Source organism: Haematobia irritans, chromosome 1 (assembly GCF_050003625.1).
Source record: "Haematobia irritans isolate KBUSLIRL chromosome 1, ASM5000362v1, whole genome shotgun sequence".
Taxonomy (NCBI): Eukaryota; Metazoa; Arthropoda; class Insecta; order Diptera; family Muscidae; genus Haematobia; species Haematobia irritans.
Genome location: NC_134397.1, coordinates 85411386 through 85428567, shown reverse-complemented (window position 1 = coordinate 85428567; position 17182 = coordinate 85411386). Strand labels below are relative to the sequence as shown.

Sequence of the window (17182 nt, the reverse complement as noted above, 5' to 3'; positions counted from 1 at the left end):
CCACATGGAAGATTTTACGCAAAGATCTTGGTGTAAAACCGTATAAAATACAGCTCGTGCAAGAACTGAAGCCGAACGATCTGCGACAACGTCGAATTTTCAGTGAATGGGCCCTAGAAAAGTTGGCAGAAAATCCGCTTTTTTATCGACAAATTTTGTTCAGCGATGAGGCTCATTTCTGGTTGAATGGCTACGTAAATAAGCAAAATTGCCGCATTTGGAGTGAAGAGCAACCAGAAGCCGTTCAAGAACTGCCCATGCATCCCGAAAAATGCACTGTTTGGTGTGGTTTGTACGCTGGTGGAATCATTGGACCGTATTTTTTTCAAAGATGCTGTTGGACGCAACGTTACGGTGAATGGCGATCGCTATCGTTCGATGCTAACAAACTTTTTGTTGCCAAAAATGGAAGAACTGAACATGTGGTTTCAACAAGATGGCGCTACATGCCACACAGCTCGCGATTCTATGGCCATTTTGAGGGAAAACTTCGGAGAACAATTCATCTCAAGAAATGGACCGGTAAGTTGGCCACCAAGATCATGCGATTTGACGCCTTTAGACTATTTTTTGTGGGGCTACGTCAAGTCTAAAGTCTACAGAAATAAGCCAGCAACTATTCCAGCTTTGGAAGACAACATTTCCGAAGAAATTCGGGCTATTCCGGCCGAAATGCTCGAAAAAGTTGCCCAAAACTGGACTTTCCGAATGGACCACCTAAGACGCAGCCGCGGTCAACATTTAAATGAAATTATCTTCAAAAAGTAAATGTCATGGACCAATCTAACGTTTCAAATAAAGAACCGATGAGATTTTGCAAATTTTATGCGTTTTTTTTTTAAAAAAAGTTATCAAGCTCTTAACAAATCACCCTTTATATATATATATGTACAATAGTTATATTAATTTTTAGGAAAAATAATAATACACTCATAGAAAAAAGTCTTCTAAAAACAGCAGTCGATGTCTGCCGTTATATTTTTGTACTTCAGGGCGCAATGAACAACAATTTATAAAATTTTTAAGTTATAAAATTTTCCCCAAAACCTATTTAAGAACCAAAAGTAGTTTTTGGTATATTTTTGCACTGTAATATACAGTTGAAGCTCGGTTTAACGAACGATATATTGTCAGGCCCTTTCGTTATTTAGAAATATTCGTTAAATCGAACGGGAATATTAAATGTTAACTTTTATTGAAAATCGTAGTTTTTTTACCAGATGAGTAAAAATTCAGAAGCGTGTGGAAAATTACACTACACAGGCATTTAAAAAATATTACTTTAAATAATCCTTAAAAACTGATGAGCTTGATATACATATCTAGGTTAGGTTGAAAAGAGGATCCAATTCGCTGTCTCAGGAGAGCCTGTATACACCCATGAAAATACCTTCTTAGACGAATTCCCTGATTTGTTTCCAGTCCCCAGTTTCAAGATGGGCCAAACATAACTATTACACTATTACTCTGCTGCTCCTGTCGGCATAGATGAAAGAAAGTTTTTCAGCGGTAATGTATCCCTCTATGTAATTATGCTGATATTCCTGTGCATTTCATAGATTCTCTTCACCAATAAGAAGGAGGTTCTTTGTCATTGAGATAAATATTTATACAATCGGGTAGCACTCATTAATAAGAGAAAAATTCACCACCTGCCCAACTGGCGATCCTACGAAAATTTGGTGCATATTACCACTTATCACAGGACTAGTACCAGTGCTCCAGTTTGTCGCAGGTTTTAGATTTGCATATAATTTATTGATTTATATTCTCTATGAATTTTAAAATCTTATTGGATCTAGACATTTACCAATGGGTCAGCATATTCCAAATTTTTTCCTTCCTTGTGCAATTGGGATGTGCAAAATAAGGGTTTGTCCGAGACTGGTTAATGAGGACCTGTCTAGTCCTACTAAGTTCTCCTAGGTCATGTCCTTTGGAATGAGTTCAAGCCGTGACCTACAGTGTAAATGTACACCGCCAATGACAAACGTGTCCCGTTTCGACCAGGTCTGGGACTGGTCCATTCACATCAGAGAGTAGTCCTGTACCGGTTCTGTGGTATATCCATTTTCCGTAGCGAAGCTGTCTCTCTATTAAACCTAAGTTTACCTAGTTATCCGGCCATTGAATTTGTGTTTCCAAACATTTGATGGAATCTAAATATCTTGGGAATGCCATACTTTGTGGACATTTCCGAAGGACTTAAGCCAATCTCACAATCGTGAAATATTGCTGATTTTTAGTTGTCAATTTTCTTAAGATTAAAATCGTTTTCGTTAAATCGAACGTAAATTTTGTTCAACCGTTCGTTATTTAGAATACTCAATGTTAGGAATTTGGACGTTCGTTAAATTGGATTTTCGCTAAATGGGATATTCGTTAAACAGAGCTTCGACTGTACTTACAAGCTCCTAAATACGACCAGCAAACATTTTGTTTGCTGTTATGTCTCAATTCGATAAATATTCAAATTTTTGGTCAAATACTATAGATATTCATAAAATATTGTGTTAATTATGTTAGGATAGCTCCTAAGTTGACATTTTTATTTGTTTTAGCCAAAATAAAACATGTTTTAGTGTAATCGAGCTTCAAAAATAGCAGGAAATGTTTGCTATTTCAGCAAACAATGACTGCTGTCCCTTTTTCAGCAGACTTTCTGCTGTTTTAGCAGACTTTTCTGCTGTCCCTACTAACAAATTTCTTTGGGTGTAGTAATAGTGGTGGCAGTGATAATAATAATAATTGTTATTATTGCTGTTATTATTGCTGTTATTATTACATTGTACTTAGAAGTAGTTGTCACTGAAGACGACAATAAAAACTTTAAATATGCAATAGTAATATTGATTTAAAAGAAAATGATGAAAAATAAATAAAATACAAAAAAAAATAATAATAATAATTGCAAGAGGAGTAGCTTTTTAATTGAAAATGATAAAATTTTATATTTTTTTTAGATTTAAGAAGTTTATATTTGTGATCACTTTAATTCCATACCTTTAACCATTTTAGATTATAAGTAAAGCTTTGTTTCGGGGAGTTATTCTTTAGTAGATTTATTGTAATTTACCTCAATTGGCCTGTAAGGCTTCAAATTACAAATAAATATAATAATAATAATAATAATAATAATAATAATAATAATAATAATAATAATAATAATAATAATAATAATAATAATAATAATAATAATAATAATAATAATAATAATAATAATAATAATAATAATAATAATAATAATAATAATAATAATAATAATAATAATAATAATAATAATAATAATAATAATAATAATAATAATAATAATAATAATAATAATAATAATAATAATAATAATTATGTGGATATTCAAAGCTAGAAGTGACCTGATCCAATTGAATGGCAATATAAAGGGTGATTCTTTTGAGGTTAGGATTTTCATGCATTAGTATTTGACAGATCACGTGGGATTTCAGACATGGTGTCAAAGAGAAAGATGCTCAGTATGCTTTGACATTTCATCATGAATAGACTTACTAACGAGCAACGCTTGCAAATCATTGAATTTTATTACCAAAATCAGTTGGCAGAAAATCCGCTTTTTTATCGACAAATTTTGTTCAGCGATGAGGCTCATTTCTGGTTGAATGGCTACGTAAATAAGCAAAATTGCCGCATTTGGAGTGAAGAGCAACCAGAAGCCGTTCAAGAACTGCCCATGCATCCCGAAAAATGCACTGTTTGGTGTGGTTTGTACGCTGGTGGAATCATTGGACCGTATTTTTTCAAAGATGCTGTTGGACGCAACGTTACGGTGAATGGCGATCGCTATCGTTCGATGCTAACAAACTTTTTGTTGCCAAAAATGGAAGAACTGAACTTGGTTGACATGTGGTTTCAACAAGATGGCGCTACATGCCACACAGCTCGCGATTCTATGGCCATTTTGAGGGAAAACTTCGGAGAACAATTCATCTCAAGAAATGGACCGGTAAGTTGGCCACCAAGATCATGCGATTTGACGCCTTTAGACTATTTTTTGTGGGGCTACGTCAAGTCTAAAGTCTACAGAAATAAGCCAGCAACTATTCCAGCTTTGGAAGACAACATTTCCGAAGAAATTCGGGCTATTCCGGCCGAAATGCTCGAAAAAGTTGCCCAAAATTGGACTTTCCGAATGGACCACCTAAGACGCAGCCGCGGTCAACATTTAAATGAAATTATCTTCAAAAAGTAAATGTCATGGACCAATCTAACGTTTCAAATAAAGAACCGATGAGATTTTGCAAATTTTATGCGTTTTTTTTTTAAAAAAAGTTATCAAGCTCTTAACAAATCACCCTTTATTTCAACAGACCGTAAACCGCCAATGTTCTATGTGCAATATGCTTGAAACTGAAAACTTACAACATTCCTAGGCCATTGTCCAGTATTAAAAGAATTTAGACTAAAAAGGTTACATAAAAAGGTTTTGCTTACTGAAAATGATCTAATTTATGCTTTAAGGTGAGTACTATGTTCGGGTTTTTCACCAAAACACTAAACTAAAAGTACAAAAATATGTATGAAGACGATTATATTTTGATCAAGTCTTACCAAATAATGGAAGGAAAAGGTAAAAGGAATTGATTGCAAATAATTTTATATTTCTATATTAATTAATTAAAAAAAGTAACCGTGAAAATAAGCTGGTTTTCAGCTTGAAAACTGAACATAGTACTCAGCTTTAGATGGTCTCTTAATTACATGGAAGGATTTAGCTTATTATATTAGAACTTGTACTCAATACAGAGAACAACTTTTACATGAATTCAACAACTTACATTCACAGAAAGAAAAAAGCTTTATGAGCCCAAAGTTTGTATTCTTTTTCACAAAGTTTGTATTCTTTAAAGTGGATTAATTAAGAAAAGTAATCGTGAAAAAATGGCGACTTTACCCTGCCAGCATTTCAAAGTTCCATTTCAACCTCATCGTTACCACAGACTCGTAAATGTCACTTCAACCATCATGAAAAGGTACATCAAAAAGTACATGCAAGTAATTTGCCATCCCTACTGTTAAAAAAGCCATTTTTTTTTGTGAAACGCCAAGCGCAACCAGCTTGTTATATTTTAATTAAATAAAAACGAAAATAAAGTTCTGAAAACATAGATTATACGCTTAAAATTGTGAAAGGTATATTGGTGAAAAATTTGGCGATTTTCCAAATGGAATAAAGTGATTGTTTTTCAGATATTTTACAGACACGCTGCCTCCATGGAATAAAAACACTGGTTGATAGACGCAGCAACATGTAACTCGCTACTTGTAACTCAACATCATCATTAATGCCAAAAATTATGTTAAATGTAATGTGATAGTGGTATAAATGTTATATTTTTAAGAATTTGTAAATGTTTAATCAAATTAATAAATATCTAAACAAACGTGTTTTACTCGACCACAATGATTCTTTTACAACTATCTTAAAATTCACTTTTTCTGATTGTTTGGACGGTCCCTTATTGGCGTCGTTCTAAATTGATCTATAAAGGCACCTAATAATTGCACTCATGCGAAACATTTTTGTAGTAACTTGGCGTGGTACAACTTCTCAATAGTGACGGCGCTTTTCCGACGAGTTTTTGATGTCGTATATGATTGTTTTCGACGTAGTGGGGATTCTCAAAAGAGTCCCCAAATTAAAAAAATGTTGGCAGGGTAACCGCTACCCTGCCAACATTTTTTGAATTTGGGGACTCTTTTGAGAATCCCTAGTACTAAGATCACGTTTTCGCACGAAAAACTGTTATACTCCATATAAAAAACGTTAGCGCGGAATAAATGCGAAATCTTTGTTTTGAGCATTTTTAGACAAATATTTATACAACCCTGGAATTTTCGCACGAAAAAATAGGCAGGCATATTATTTCACATAAATAAGTTAACATCCCTGGGTTTGAGACCCTATTTACGGAGATATATGAAGATATTCGTTTTTCGCAGCAACGAACTTAGTACTAAGCATAAAGTCGAACTTAATACACACCTTTACTTACCAATTATTATAAAATATTTTGATAATTTCAGTAAATTAACATAAATTTTCCATAGTTTTTTTTATCTTCCACGAACTTTGTTGCACAAAGAAGTATTGAAAACCACATGTCTTTTTCGTTTCAGTTCAGGGTAGTGTTTTGTCAAAGTTTTTTTCCAATTATATTCAACAAATTTCGTCAATATTTTGATTTTCAACTCGAGAACTCAACTTAGTACCGGCAGATTGGCCGCCCATCGACATTGTTGTGTTCGGACACATAGGGATTTCTTCAGATTCCATTATCCGGTTTTTTGAAGAACTGCAAAGTTGTAATCTGGCAACATTGGTTTCAATTAATCTTCAATATTAGAGTGGCAGCTCTAAGCTTGAGTGTTCATACCAAAATTTAGTTGCAAACATTTTGTAAAACCTTTGGAAGTAAAAATAAATACATTATTAGTTGGTGTTGACAGTATATCATAATGGAAAATTGAAGTAAAGTATGTCTATATTGCGAAATAGATAAAAGTGATACTAAACAAGCAATTAAAAATATATCGACTGTGAGTGCAATGGGTAGCATCGACAAGGCATGTATTTCAGGATTTTTGTGTCGCCTATGTTCGGAAATGCATCGTATTGTTATCCACATTTATGGCGACCAGGGGCAACGACTTTGCTTGGTTGAGAAAATAAATGGCTACTTACCAATAACGGTAAATAATATAAAATATAATCTAGGAAAATGTAACTTTTATATGCAAATAAATGATATTTAGATTTCTCCCACTGATCCATTGCCTAAAACAATTTGTACAACATGCCTGAGACGTGTGGAACAGCATTATGATCTGCTGATGCGTTTATCAAGAATTCGGGAAGAACGATTTGTACGCCTGAATAAGGTAATAAGTCTGTCTCTTTACTAAAATATTTGTTGCGCTTGAAACTGGCAAAAAATTTTATTACTGTTAGCGCCGTGTCCATGAACAGCGTATAGAAGATTTACCAGATGTGTCTAGTCCAGAACACTCGGAAGATGAAATATATCATAGTGAGGACGAAATGAGTCAGCGATCCACACAACAAAATTTATTGGCGGGAAATCGATCTCCATCAACGTCTTCATCATCAGTATTTCAGGAACAATCTCTTTCATCAACAGCACCACTTCCACAAATGTCCGATGAAGTCCCGAGCGCTGTGGACGCGAGCACGCAGAGTTCTGATGTGTCAGAATCTCGAAACAATGGTGATCGTTTTGAATTGGTTTTACCAGTGCTAAACGACTGATATATTTAATAAGTTAGATAATACGAATAATTAAACACTAAGGTGGGTACTAACATCGCTTCTTCACAGGTGAAAAGTTCTTAAAATGTTTAATTTGTACCAAGAAGACAAACTTTCCTTTGAGGAACTTAATAACATTTCAAGACGAATTAAACTATAGTAAACTATACTTTGCATTTTATCTCTTTCGCCCATGAAAAGTGAAGTTAATACCGACCTTCAATATATAGAGCATAGGTTAAAATATGACTTTTATTTTTCTTCGAATAAAAGGTTAGAGTATTTTCACATTTGTGGTTGAAGATAATGGTGTAACTTCCTAATCTTGCTCTATGTGCAAAAACTTCTAGCCATTTTTGCCTGGAAAGCAAAGGAAATACAAACATGTCACCACGAAAATGTAATAAGAGCAAATGCGAATTATGATAATCACAGCATTTGTTATCAAAATTTTTTAAATGAAATCTAAATTTTTCTAATCGCCGAGTCTATATGTGTGTATTAAGTTCGAGTTTAGCCGCTAAAACCAAAAATAAATCAGTAAAAAGTATAAAATTATCTGCATTTCCCTTCAAATAGATTTCACCCTTCACTTTGATTCCCCCCAAAAATGTTTGGTTCTTGGTTTCCCGTGAAACAAGATTTTTAAAATCCAAAAATGCGTATTATTTTGTATTTGATGCTACTATAACTTAAAAAAAAATTTGTGAAGCATACATTTTTTCTCCCGACAACTCAACGCAGTTTATTATAATTGACTGACTCTTGCATGCGACACTTTGCAGAAGTTAAGTTGCCCAATATTTAAAATTTAAACGTGGGTATTAAGATCGAGTTTAGCCGCTAAAATCGTAATTTTTTCACGATTACTTTTCTTTAATAATCCATTTTAATGAATACAAACTTTGTGAAAATTTGCTTTGGGATATTCCGCGTCAAGTTATAATGAAGTCTGCAACAAATATGTATAATTTTATTACTTTTTTTACTGATTTAGTTTTCACTTTGGTGAAAATTAGCGGCTAAATTCGAATTTAATACTCACATTAAGGTGAGTACTATGTTCGAGTTTTTCACCAAAACACAAAATTAAAAGTGCAAAAATATATATGAAGACGATAACATTTTTATCAAGTCACTTCAAATTATGGATGGAAAAGGTGTAATAAAATTTGCAACAAATATGTATAATTTTATGCCTTTTTTAACTGATTTAGTTTTCACGTTAGCGGCTAAACTCGAACTTAGTACTCACCTTTAGTCGCTAAAACAAAAAATAAATCAGTAAAAAGTATAAAATTATCTGCATTTCCCTTCAAATAGATTTCAGAAGTTAGGTTGACCAATATTTAAAATTAAGCGTTGAAATTTTCGCGGTTACTTTATTAAAACAATTCAATATAAAGCAGATCAATTAACTAAATTGATGCACAGTTTCTTGTTCCTCTAGATTTCGGCAAGACTTTATAGAAATACGTCTGTTTTCATTTATAATTTTGATTATTTCAGGAAAAGTAATCGCGAAAATAAAGTGATATTCAACTAGAAACGGAACTTAAAACCACCTTAAGGTAAGTACTATGTTCGCTTTTCGAGTTGAAATTTTCGCGGTTACTTTATTAAAACAGTTCAATATGAAGCAGATAAATTTATTCAATTGATGCGCAGTTTCTTGTTCCCCTAGATTTCGGCAAGACTTTACAGGAATATTTTGGTTTTAATTTATAATTTTGATTATTTCAGGAAAAGTAATCGCGAAAATTATGTGATTTTCAACTCGAAAACCGAACATAGTACCCACCTTTATAGAGGGTTTCTATTGGTTGAGTAATTATTATTATTAGAAAATTCTAATTTTAAAACATTTATTACAGTTCTAGACGGAACTGAAGCTTATGGGCACTTCATCGATTTGTTTGAATTTGGTGTATGATATGTAGATAGGTAGGGGCTAATCATAGCATTCGATATAGACATTTTTTAATATCGAAAATTTTTCCTACACGATATAGAATTTTATATCGAATGCCGTGATTAGCCGCCTGAATCCAATAAAGTAAAATGTTATCCGGAAATACCGAGGCCTTGAGATATAGCCTTCAAATGGCCAATGAAAACTTCGGGTATGTTCTGGAGTTCCCCTCAAATGGATTTTCCGAATTGATTAATATTACGTGAATGAAGTTGTAGCTAACCAGTTGCAAACATTTTAAGAGAAATAATCATGAACGAAGACAAGAAGTGGACAAACTGGAAGAAAGTAATATGAATACACGTAAGTAACCCTCCTATCCAGTGATTCATCAAGGTAAATAAATCTTGCAATCAGGGTTGCCAACACAGTATTTAACGGCCAAATAGCAAGTATATTGTTTAAATACGTATTTCACAGTGAAAATAATTTTTATTTAATTTATTGCATCTACCAATTTAATAAAAAACAACTTATCTTTATATTTGTGATTGATGGTGAGTACTATATTCGCTTTTCGCGTTGAATATTTCGTGCTTACTTTATTAAAATACTTTAATGCAGATAATTTAACTCAATTTATGCGCACTTTCATTTTCATCCTTTTTCTTTCAGACTTGAGAGAAACATGTTTGTTTTCATGTATAATTTTGATTATTTGTGAAAAAGTAATAAAATGTTTTTTTAACTCGAAAACTGAACATAGTACCGACTTTAAGATGGATCCAATGTTTCCTTATCGCTCCATTTTGATATTGCACTATTGGTTCATTAATTTGTACCCCGATTATTAAGGCCGGTATTAAGTTCGCATTATTGCGCTAACAATGTCACTTTTTCACGGATACTTTTAATAATTAATTTTAAGAAAATAAACAATTTTATTTGTTGCATTGGATCATTCCCAATCAAGCTATAATAAAATTTGCAACAAAATATATAGTTTATATTGTGTTTTTGCGGTTTCATTTTTGATTTTAGCGGCTTAACTAGAACTTAATACCCACCTTAAGCGATAAAGTGATGCGTATTATATGGCCCTCGTTTATATAGGTGCTATCAGCTCCGGATACGTAGAAGTATAAACGACTGCCGAGTTTTATCATAGTCTGACATAGCTCTTTTTCTTTCGGTGCTATGTGCGGTTGACAAACTCCGAGAACAGGTTTAGTCTTTTCACGTTGTCCTTTCAATTTTATTAATCCCTACGAAAATGTCCATAACCCAGTCCGAAGGCTGGCCACATTTCTTCGAAATTTTGTGGCGCATTAAATACAGTTCAAAATACTACTTGCAACATTTTTTTCTGTTAAAATTGAAGATACTAAATATTTACATACATATACTTTACAATGGTTTCAAGCCTTTTTGTTTTGGATTATAGTTGATGAAATTTAACAAAGTTTTGATTGACTTTCGAAAACGGTATCTTATGACCCGGATATAAAAAATGTAACCAGCAATCATTTTCGTTTCCAAAATCGAATGCCACTTATTAGCATTGTCATCAAGTTGAAAACAGTTGTAGAGTATATCTAATTTTGATCATGAACCACGCCATGTTACTAAGTTAAAACATTGATTTATTACGCGAAAACAATGTATATCGGAATCAATAAAATAAAAAGTGGTAAACGGAAATCAACATAAAAATACATATGACCGGAGCATAGATTTTTCATTTTGGGGTACAAAATGTATACACTCTCCTACTCCAAAACAAGTAAGAAAATCTAAAGCAGACTTTCTGCTGTTTTAGCAGACTTTTTTGCTGTCCCTACTAACAAATTTCTTTGGGTGTAGTGTGCTCAAGACATCAGATAGCATTCCTGATAAATGCTATAACAGGTCCCTGCCTGATAGGCGATTTTGCAAAAACTATTGTCGCGAAGTATAATGACCAAAGATTATAAAGTTGAGGAAGATAGGAAATTGGCTTGCGTCATACCAATGTTGCATTTACCATGTTAGCTCAATACTATTATTTTTTAAATGAAAAATTTAATTTTCTTAATGAAACAATGTTAAATTTTAGGCAACAACAAAAATATACAATTTCCCCTTTATGGGAAATTTATAATCTTTGATAATGACCACTGTATGAGCTGTCATGATGAGAGGAAAAGCAATCAATTAAACACCTCTTGTGTGAGTGTCCTGCATTTTGTGTAAGGCGTAAGAGAATTTTAACATACACTCATAGAAAAAAGTCTGCAAATAACGGCAGTCGATGTCTGCTGTTATATTTTTGTACTTCAGAGCCTAATGAACAACAAATAATAAAATTTTTAGGTTATACATTTTCCCCCAAAGCATATTTAAGAACCAAAAGTAATTTTTGGTATATTTTAGTACTGTAGTATACTTAGAAGCTCATAAATACGATCAGCAAACATTTTGTTTGCTGTTGTTGTAACAGTTTATTGTGATCTCATCCATTTCATGTTATACGCTTGGTACATCAGCTTGTTGGCAGATCAAGGAACTCTGCGACTAAGGTGGGGTGTGTCCAGAGTGATCTGGTGGTAAGTCGGGTTGGTTTGGCTGGGCAAGAGAAAAGATGACGCGTGTCCTGTGGCCCTTGGTTGCAAATTGGACAAACATCAGCTACGCTGCTATCAATCACCGATAAGTAGGAATTGAGGCGGCTGCACTTGCCCGATCTTAATTGGGCCAAAACTACCCTAGTCTGCCGTGGGAGGTCTCTTTCCGGTGCTATGGGCGGTGGTCGGACTCCAAGAACAGGATTAACCTTGTAGCTTCTCACCACTTCAGCTACAGTATCCTCATTAATCCTGTTCAAACCTGCCTGGTACGCTGTTTGATCTAGAGGCTCTCTTTTATAGCGCTGGATCTCGCGCTCTAGATTATGTATATCAACCCTTACGTTCCTGGGTGGTGGTTGTGTATCCATAAGATGGTGGTTTGGATGATTACTGCGATAACAACCCAGGAGATACTGCTTTGACAACATGTAGTTGTGTCTTCGCACAGGGATGATCTTTGTCTGCACATAAAGGTGATCCAGGGGTGTGCTGCGGAGACACCCAGTCGCAGTTCTAAGAGCAGCGTTCTGGCAGGTTTGTATGTTATTCCACTGCGTATCACTGGTCTGCGGTGTCCACACTGGCGCTGCATAGTTTACCACTGACCGGCCAATTGCTTTATAAGTAGTTAGCAAGGTTTCTTTGTCCGCACCCCAAGTACTGCCGGCAAGTGACTTGAGGACCTTGTTTCTACCACGGAGCTTATTACAAATTTCAGTGGCATGGGCAGATGACCTAAAAAGGCTGTCGAATGTGACCCCAAAAATCTTGGGGTAATTTGTGCTCGGAATTATTACTCCATCGACTCTGATATTCAACTGACTGCGCACTTCTGCAGTCCATGTAGTAAATAGTGTGGCTGAGGATTTGGTGTGGGATATCCTCAAGTTTCTCGCAGTGAAATAACTGGTAAGATTAGCTATGTAGACGTTCAACCGATCACAAATGTCATCAACATTGGGCCCAGATGCCAAGATTGTACAGTCATCCGCATATGATACAATCTCGACGCCGACAGGAGGGGGTGGAATCGAGGACATGTAGAGGTTAAACAGTGCCGGAGATATCACCCCACCTTGGGGAACTCCCTGTTTAACTCTACGCGGTCTTGACTTTCTGTCCCTGAATTCCACGTACGACTGGCGTCCACACATATAATTCAGCACCCAACGCTTCGCTCCTGTCGGTAGGGACGTATTCTCGATGTCCTCAAATAATGTGGCATGGTTGACCGTATCGAATGCTTTCGATAATCAAGCGCCACGAGGCCGTCCTATGACACGGCCTGGGCTGGTTAAGTCCCTTATTAATATGTGTCGAAATGGCATGTAAGGCTGTTGTCGTACTATGTACCTTACGGAATCCATGTTGATGGTGGGCAGCTGGAAAATTCTCCACAAGGCTGGGGAGGAGTAATGCCTCAAGTGTCTTGGCTACTGGCGACAGAAGGGATATCGGTCTGTACGATTCACCTTTGCTCGAATCTTTGCCCGGTTTCGGTAGTGGAATCACCCTTCCCCTTTTCCAGACATCGGGTATAATGTGTGATTCCAAAGACAAATTGAGGAGTCTGGTCAGGTACTCAACTCCCAGTATTCCCAGATGCTTCAGCATTAGCATTGAAATTCCGTCAGGGCCCAGCGCCTTAGATGGTTTCGCGCTGTTGATGACATTGGTAACTTCGGCTGCAGTAAATTGTGGTGTGTCATCGGCTCGGAGACCACGTACACGACGGGTGGCTCTCCTTTTCGCTCTATCACTCTCGGGATGCTCGACAAACTGTCGGTTGAAGTATTTGGCGCACCTCTTCGGATCAGTCACAGTCACGTCGCCAAATGTGACTGAAATCCCATCATCCCTTGTGGAGGGGTTCGAGAGGGCTCTAACTGTTGACCACAATTTACCAGTTCCTGTTCCTAAGTTACATTGCTTCAGGTGCTCCAACCAAGTGTTCCGCTTGTGCTCGTCGACTATCTTACTAATCTCTAGATTTAGTTCTCTGATTCTAGGATCAGCAGGGTTAGCACGACGGCGTTCATCACGCTCGTCTGCGAGTTCCGCCGCTTCGGCTGGGAAGTTGGGCCTCACTTGGGCAATTCGACCAGCGGGTATGAAGCGAGCGGCTGCTGCGTTGATGATGTCCCGGAACTCCCTCTGGGCAACATGAACATGTGAGGGGGACGGGAGCTCACTGAAGCGGCGATCGGTGTATTCTCTGAAGCCTTCCCAGTTGGCTTTCTTTTGATTAATAAACGTCCGGCGTTCAGAGGTTATGAAATCGGAGGGTCGGTTGATGGTGAGAATTATGGGGAGGTGGTCCGAACCCAATGAAATGACGGGTTGCCAGGAGACGTCATCTATCAGACCAGGCGATGCTAACGATAAATCTGGCGAACTGCTGCAGTCACCCATAATTCTCGTGGGGGCCTCTTCGTTCACCGTGCAAAATGTGGAGTCGTCTATCTGCTCTGCCAAAGCTATGCCCCTCTGGTCGTTACCCAGGAGAGAATGCCAAAGTTCATGGTGGGCATTAAAATCTCCTAGAACCAATCGGTTATGCCCGCTCAACAACTACTCAATGTTTGGGCTATAACCTGGAGCACAGCTACCAACCGCCGGTATGTACACATTGTATAGCTCTATCTCGGCAGCCCCACACTTAACTGCTACCCCCATACATTCCATGTACGGGTCATTAGTGTCTAGCACAAGCGTGATAGGTCTATACTGCACGGAACGGTGTAATATGAAAGCCAGGCCACCACCTCCATTTCTTGTGCGATCCTTCCGTAGGACATTGTACCCATCACAATGTCGTAGGCTGCAGGTGGGATTCAGCTTTGTTTCCTGGATCGCCGCGACCCTTATCCTTTTCCAATTCATAAAGTCTACGATCTCACTAATCTTACCACGGAGCCCGTTGCAATTAAATTGCAAAAATGATGCACTCTCCGTAACTGGAACAACAATATTCGGTGTAAGATGCTGCGGCGGAGAATATTGTTGAGCGGGAGAAGTCGGTGGGGTCACATAATCAGATGGCCCACTGCTGCTGTCATTGGCACAGCATCCTGCCACGAAGTCAGTTTGACTATACTCCCGCAGCGATGTTAGGCCGGAGCAGTTCCGGAAGTGCACCCATTCCATGCACCGGTTACACCTCACCGAAACCGAGCGATGGTGAATTCGATTTCGGCAGACGGCACAGTACCATGGTCCGGGGTTTTCCTCTATCCCGGCTCGGACCAAAAGCAGGCGGTGAAGGCTCCCCGGGATGCACCTTCTCCAACATGAAAAACGGACGAGACAACACGTACACTGAGGTGGCAGCCGCTGGCCGATGGCTGGTATCCATCGGGTCAATCCGGTGCGTAGAACCCGCCGCCGTGGGATTGATTTTGTTTGCTGTTATGCCTCAATTCGATAAATAATCAGATTTTTAATCAATTAATATAGATTTTCATAAAATATTGTTTTAATTATGTTAGGATAGCTCCTAAGTTGATATTTTTATTTGTTTCAGCCAAAATAAAACATGATTTAGTGTAGTCGAGCTTAAACAATAGCAGGAAATGTTTGCTTTTTCAGCAAACAGTGACTGCTGTCCCTTTTTCAGCAGACTTTCTGCTGTTTTAGCAGACTTTTCTGCTGTCCCTACTAACAAATTTCTTTGGGTGTAGGGGAATATAGCTATAGATTACTGGCGGACCTGGAAAACGTTAACTTAAGCAGTCTGTTAATGTTTTTGGAACAATCTGGTTGGTTCAACAGAAGAAAATAATCGAGATGGTTCAGCGGTTAAAACTAGAAGTTCCCATATGTAATAGGTACTTTTAGTTAATGTGGTATCACAATGGACTGAATAGTCTAAGTGAGCTTGAAACTCAATCGGGCTGCCACTTTAATCTAACCTATGGCATATTTAGTATTACAAACACAAAAATGTCAGTCGCCATATTGAAATTTTGTCAGTCAAATTGATTTAAATTCCTACTTATTGAACAATGTATTGAACAAGTGGAATATTTAAAATAGCGAAAATCTCGAAATGTATCGATATATGCTTCGAAATGTGAGGAATTCTTACCATAAATTATGAGTACCATTTATTTCGATACTTTTCTGTCATAAATATACAACAAATTGAATATTTCAAAATTTTTGGTATAAAATAATTTTATTTTGAATTTTTATTTGTCACTAGCTAGCAATATTTTCGTAAGGGGTAAAAGCTACATTGTATACTCATTATGAAGATACCTTAAAAAGAGAAAAAATAAATTCTTGTAGATGGAAAGAAACCAGAATATTTAATTCAATGATATATAACCATAGTTTTAAGAAATACTGCATGGTATTTGGTAGGGGGAGATGACAAACCCATAAAACCCCTTTAGCTACGCCTATGCCATTAACCAAATGCCGACAATAAAAGTTCTGCTCAGATGAAATGATAGCTGGAAGGCATATTTAGCTTTGCATTGTGCTTCAATTGTTTGGGAAAAATTAATATAATTTTCTTGGAAAACATCAAGTCCAAACGGCCATCGATCAAAAGTTATTGAAGTGAATTTCTTAAAGCTAACAACCAGCATATCTGCATTATATGCCGCCGTCACCTAACCGGTGCTATTTCTTCATTCCTACTGGGAAGATATTCTGTCGTAAGACGTTGTTCAGTTCAGTTCGCCTATTGGTGTAGTCTTTGCTCTCCAACAGCTTTTGTACATTTCAATGTTGTCTCATCGTATTCGGCACTATACCAACAATATATACATGATTATTCAATTGTAGAGGTTCTGTTAATCTTCCCTGCCAGCATTTCAAAGTTCCATTTCATCATCATCGCTACCACAGACTCGTAAATGTCACCACAACCATCGCGAACTGTGATGGGGGAAGCATATCAAAAAGTACAAAATGTACATGAAAGTATTTTGCCATCACTACTGTTAGAAGAGCCATTTTATTTTTTGTGAAACGCCAAGCGCAACCAGCTTGTTATATTTTATTTAAATAAAAACGAAAATAAAGTTCTGAAAACATAGATATTACGCTTAAAATTGTGAAAGGTATATGGTGAACAATTTTTGACTTTCCAAATGGAATAAAGTGATAGTTTTTCAAATATTTTTCCAGACACGCTGCCTCCATTGGGAATAAAAGTATTGGCTGATAGACGCTACAACATTTAACTTACAACTTGTAACTCAACATCAATCTCTTATTAATGCATAAAAATGTGTTAAATGTGATGTGGTAGTCGTATAAATGTTATATTTATGAGAATTTATAAATGTTTCATAAAATTAATAAACATCTAAACAATCGTGTTTTACTTGACCACAATGATTCTTTTACAAC

The 17182-nt window shown here is 36.4% G+C and overlaps 1 protein-coding gene and 2 long non-coding RNA genes across 3 annotated transcripts; all 3 read left to right on the top strand.

Annotated features, from left to right (window-relative positions):
• Window positions 1-4924: 4924 nt before the first annotated feature.
• LOC142239790 (uncharacterized) lies at window positions 4925-5434 on the top strand. Its single transcript, XR_012723115.1, has 2 exons — window positions 4925-5163; window positions 5221-5434. It is a non-coding gene; the product is annotated as an uncharacterized LOC142239790 (long non-coding RNA).
• Window positions 5435-6407: 973 nt separating this feature from the next.
• Window positions 6408-7544, top strand: LOC142221337 (uncharacterized). The gene is made up of 3 exons (XM_075291045.1): window positions 6408-6723; window positions 6787-6912; window positions 6983-7544. The coding sequence occupies exons 1-3, from the start codon at window positions 6580-6582 to the stop codon at window positions 7298-7300; spliced, it is 588 nt and encodes a 195-aa protein (XP_075147160.1). The 5' UTR covers window positions 6408-6579; the 3' UTR covers window positions 7301-7544.
• Window positions 7545-15525: 7981 nt separating this feature from the next.
• LOC142239787 (uncharacterized) lies at window positions 15526-17167 on the top strand. Its single transcript, XR_012723114.1, has 2 exons — window positions 15526-16890; window positions 16958-17167. It is a non-coding gene; the product is annotated as an uncharacterized LOC142239787 (long non-coding RNA).
• Window positions 17168-17182: the final 15 nt, after the last annotated feature.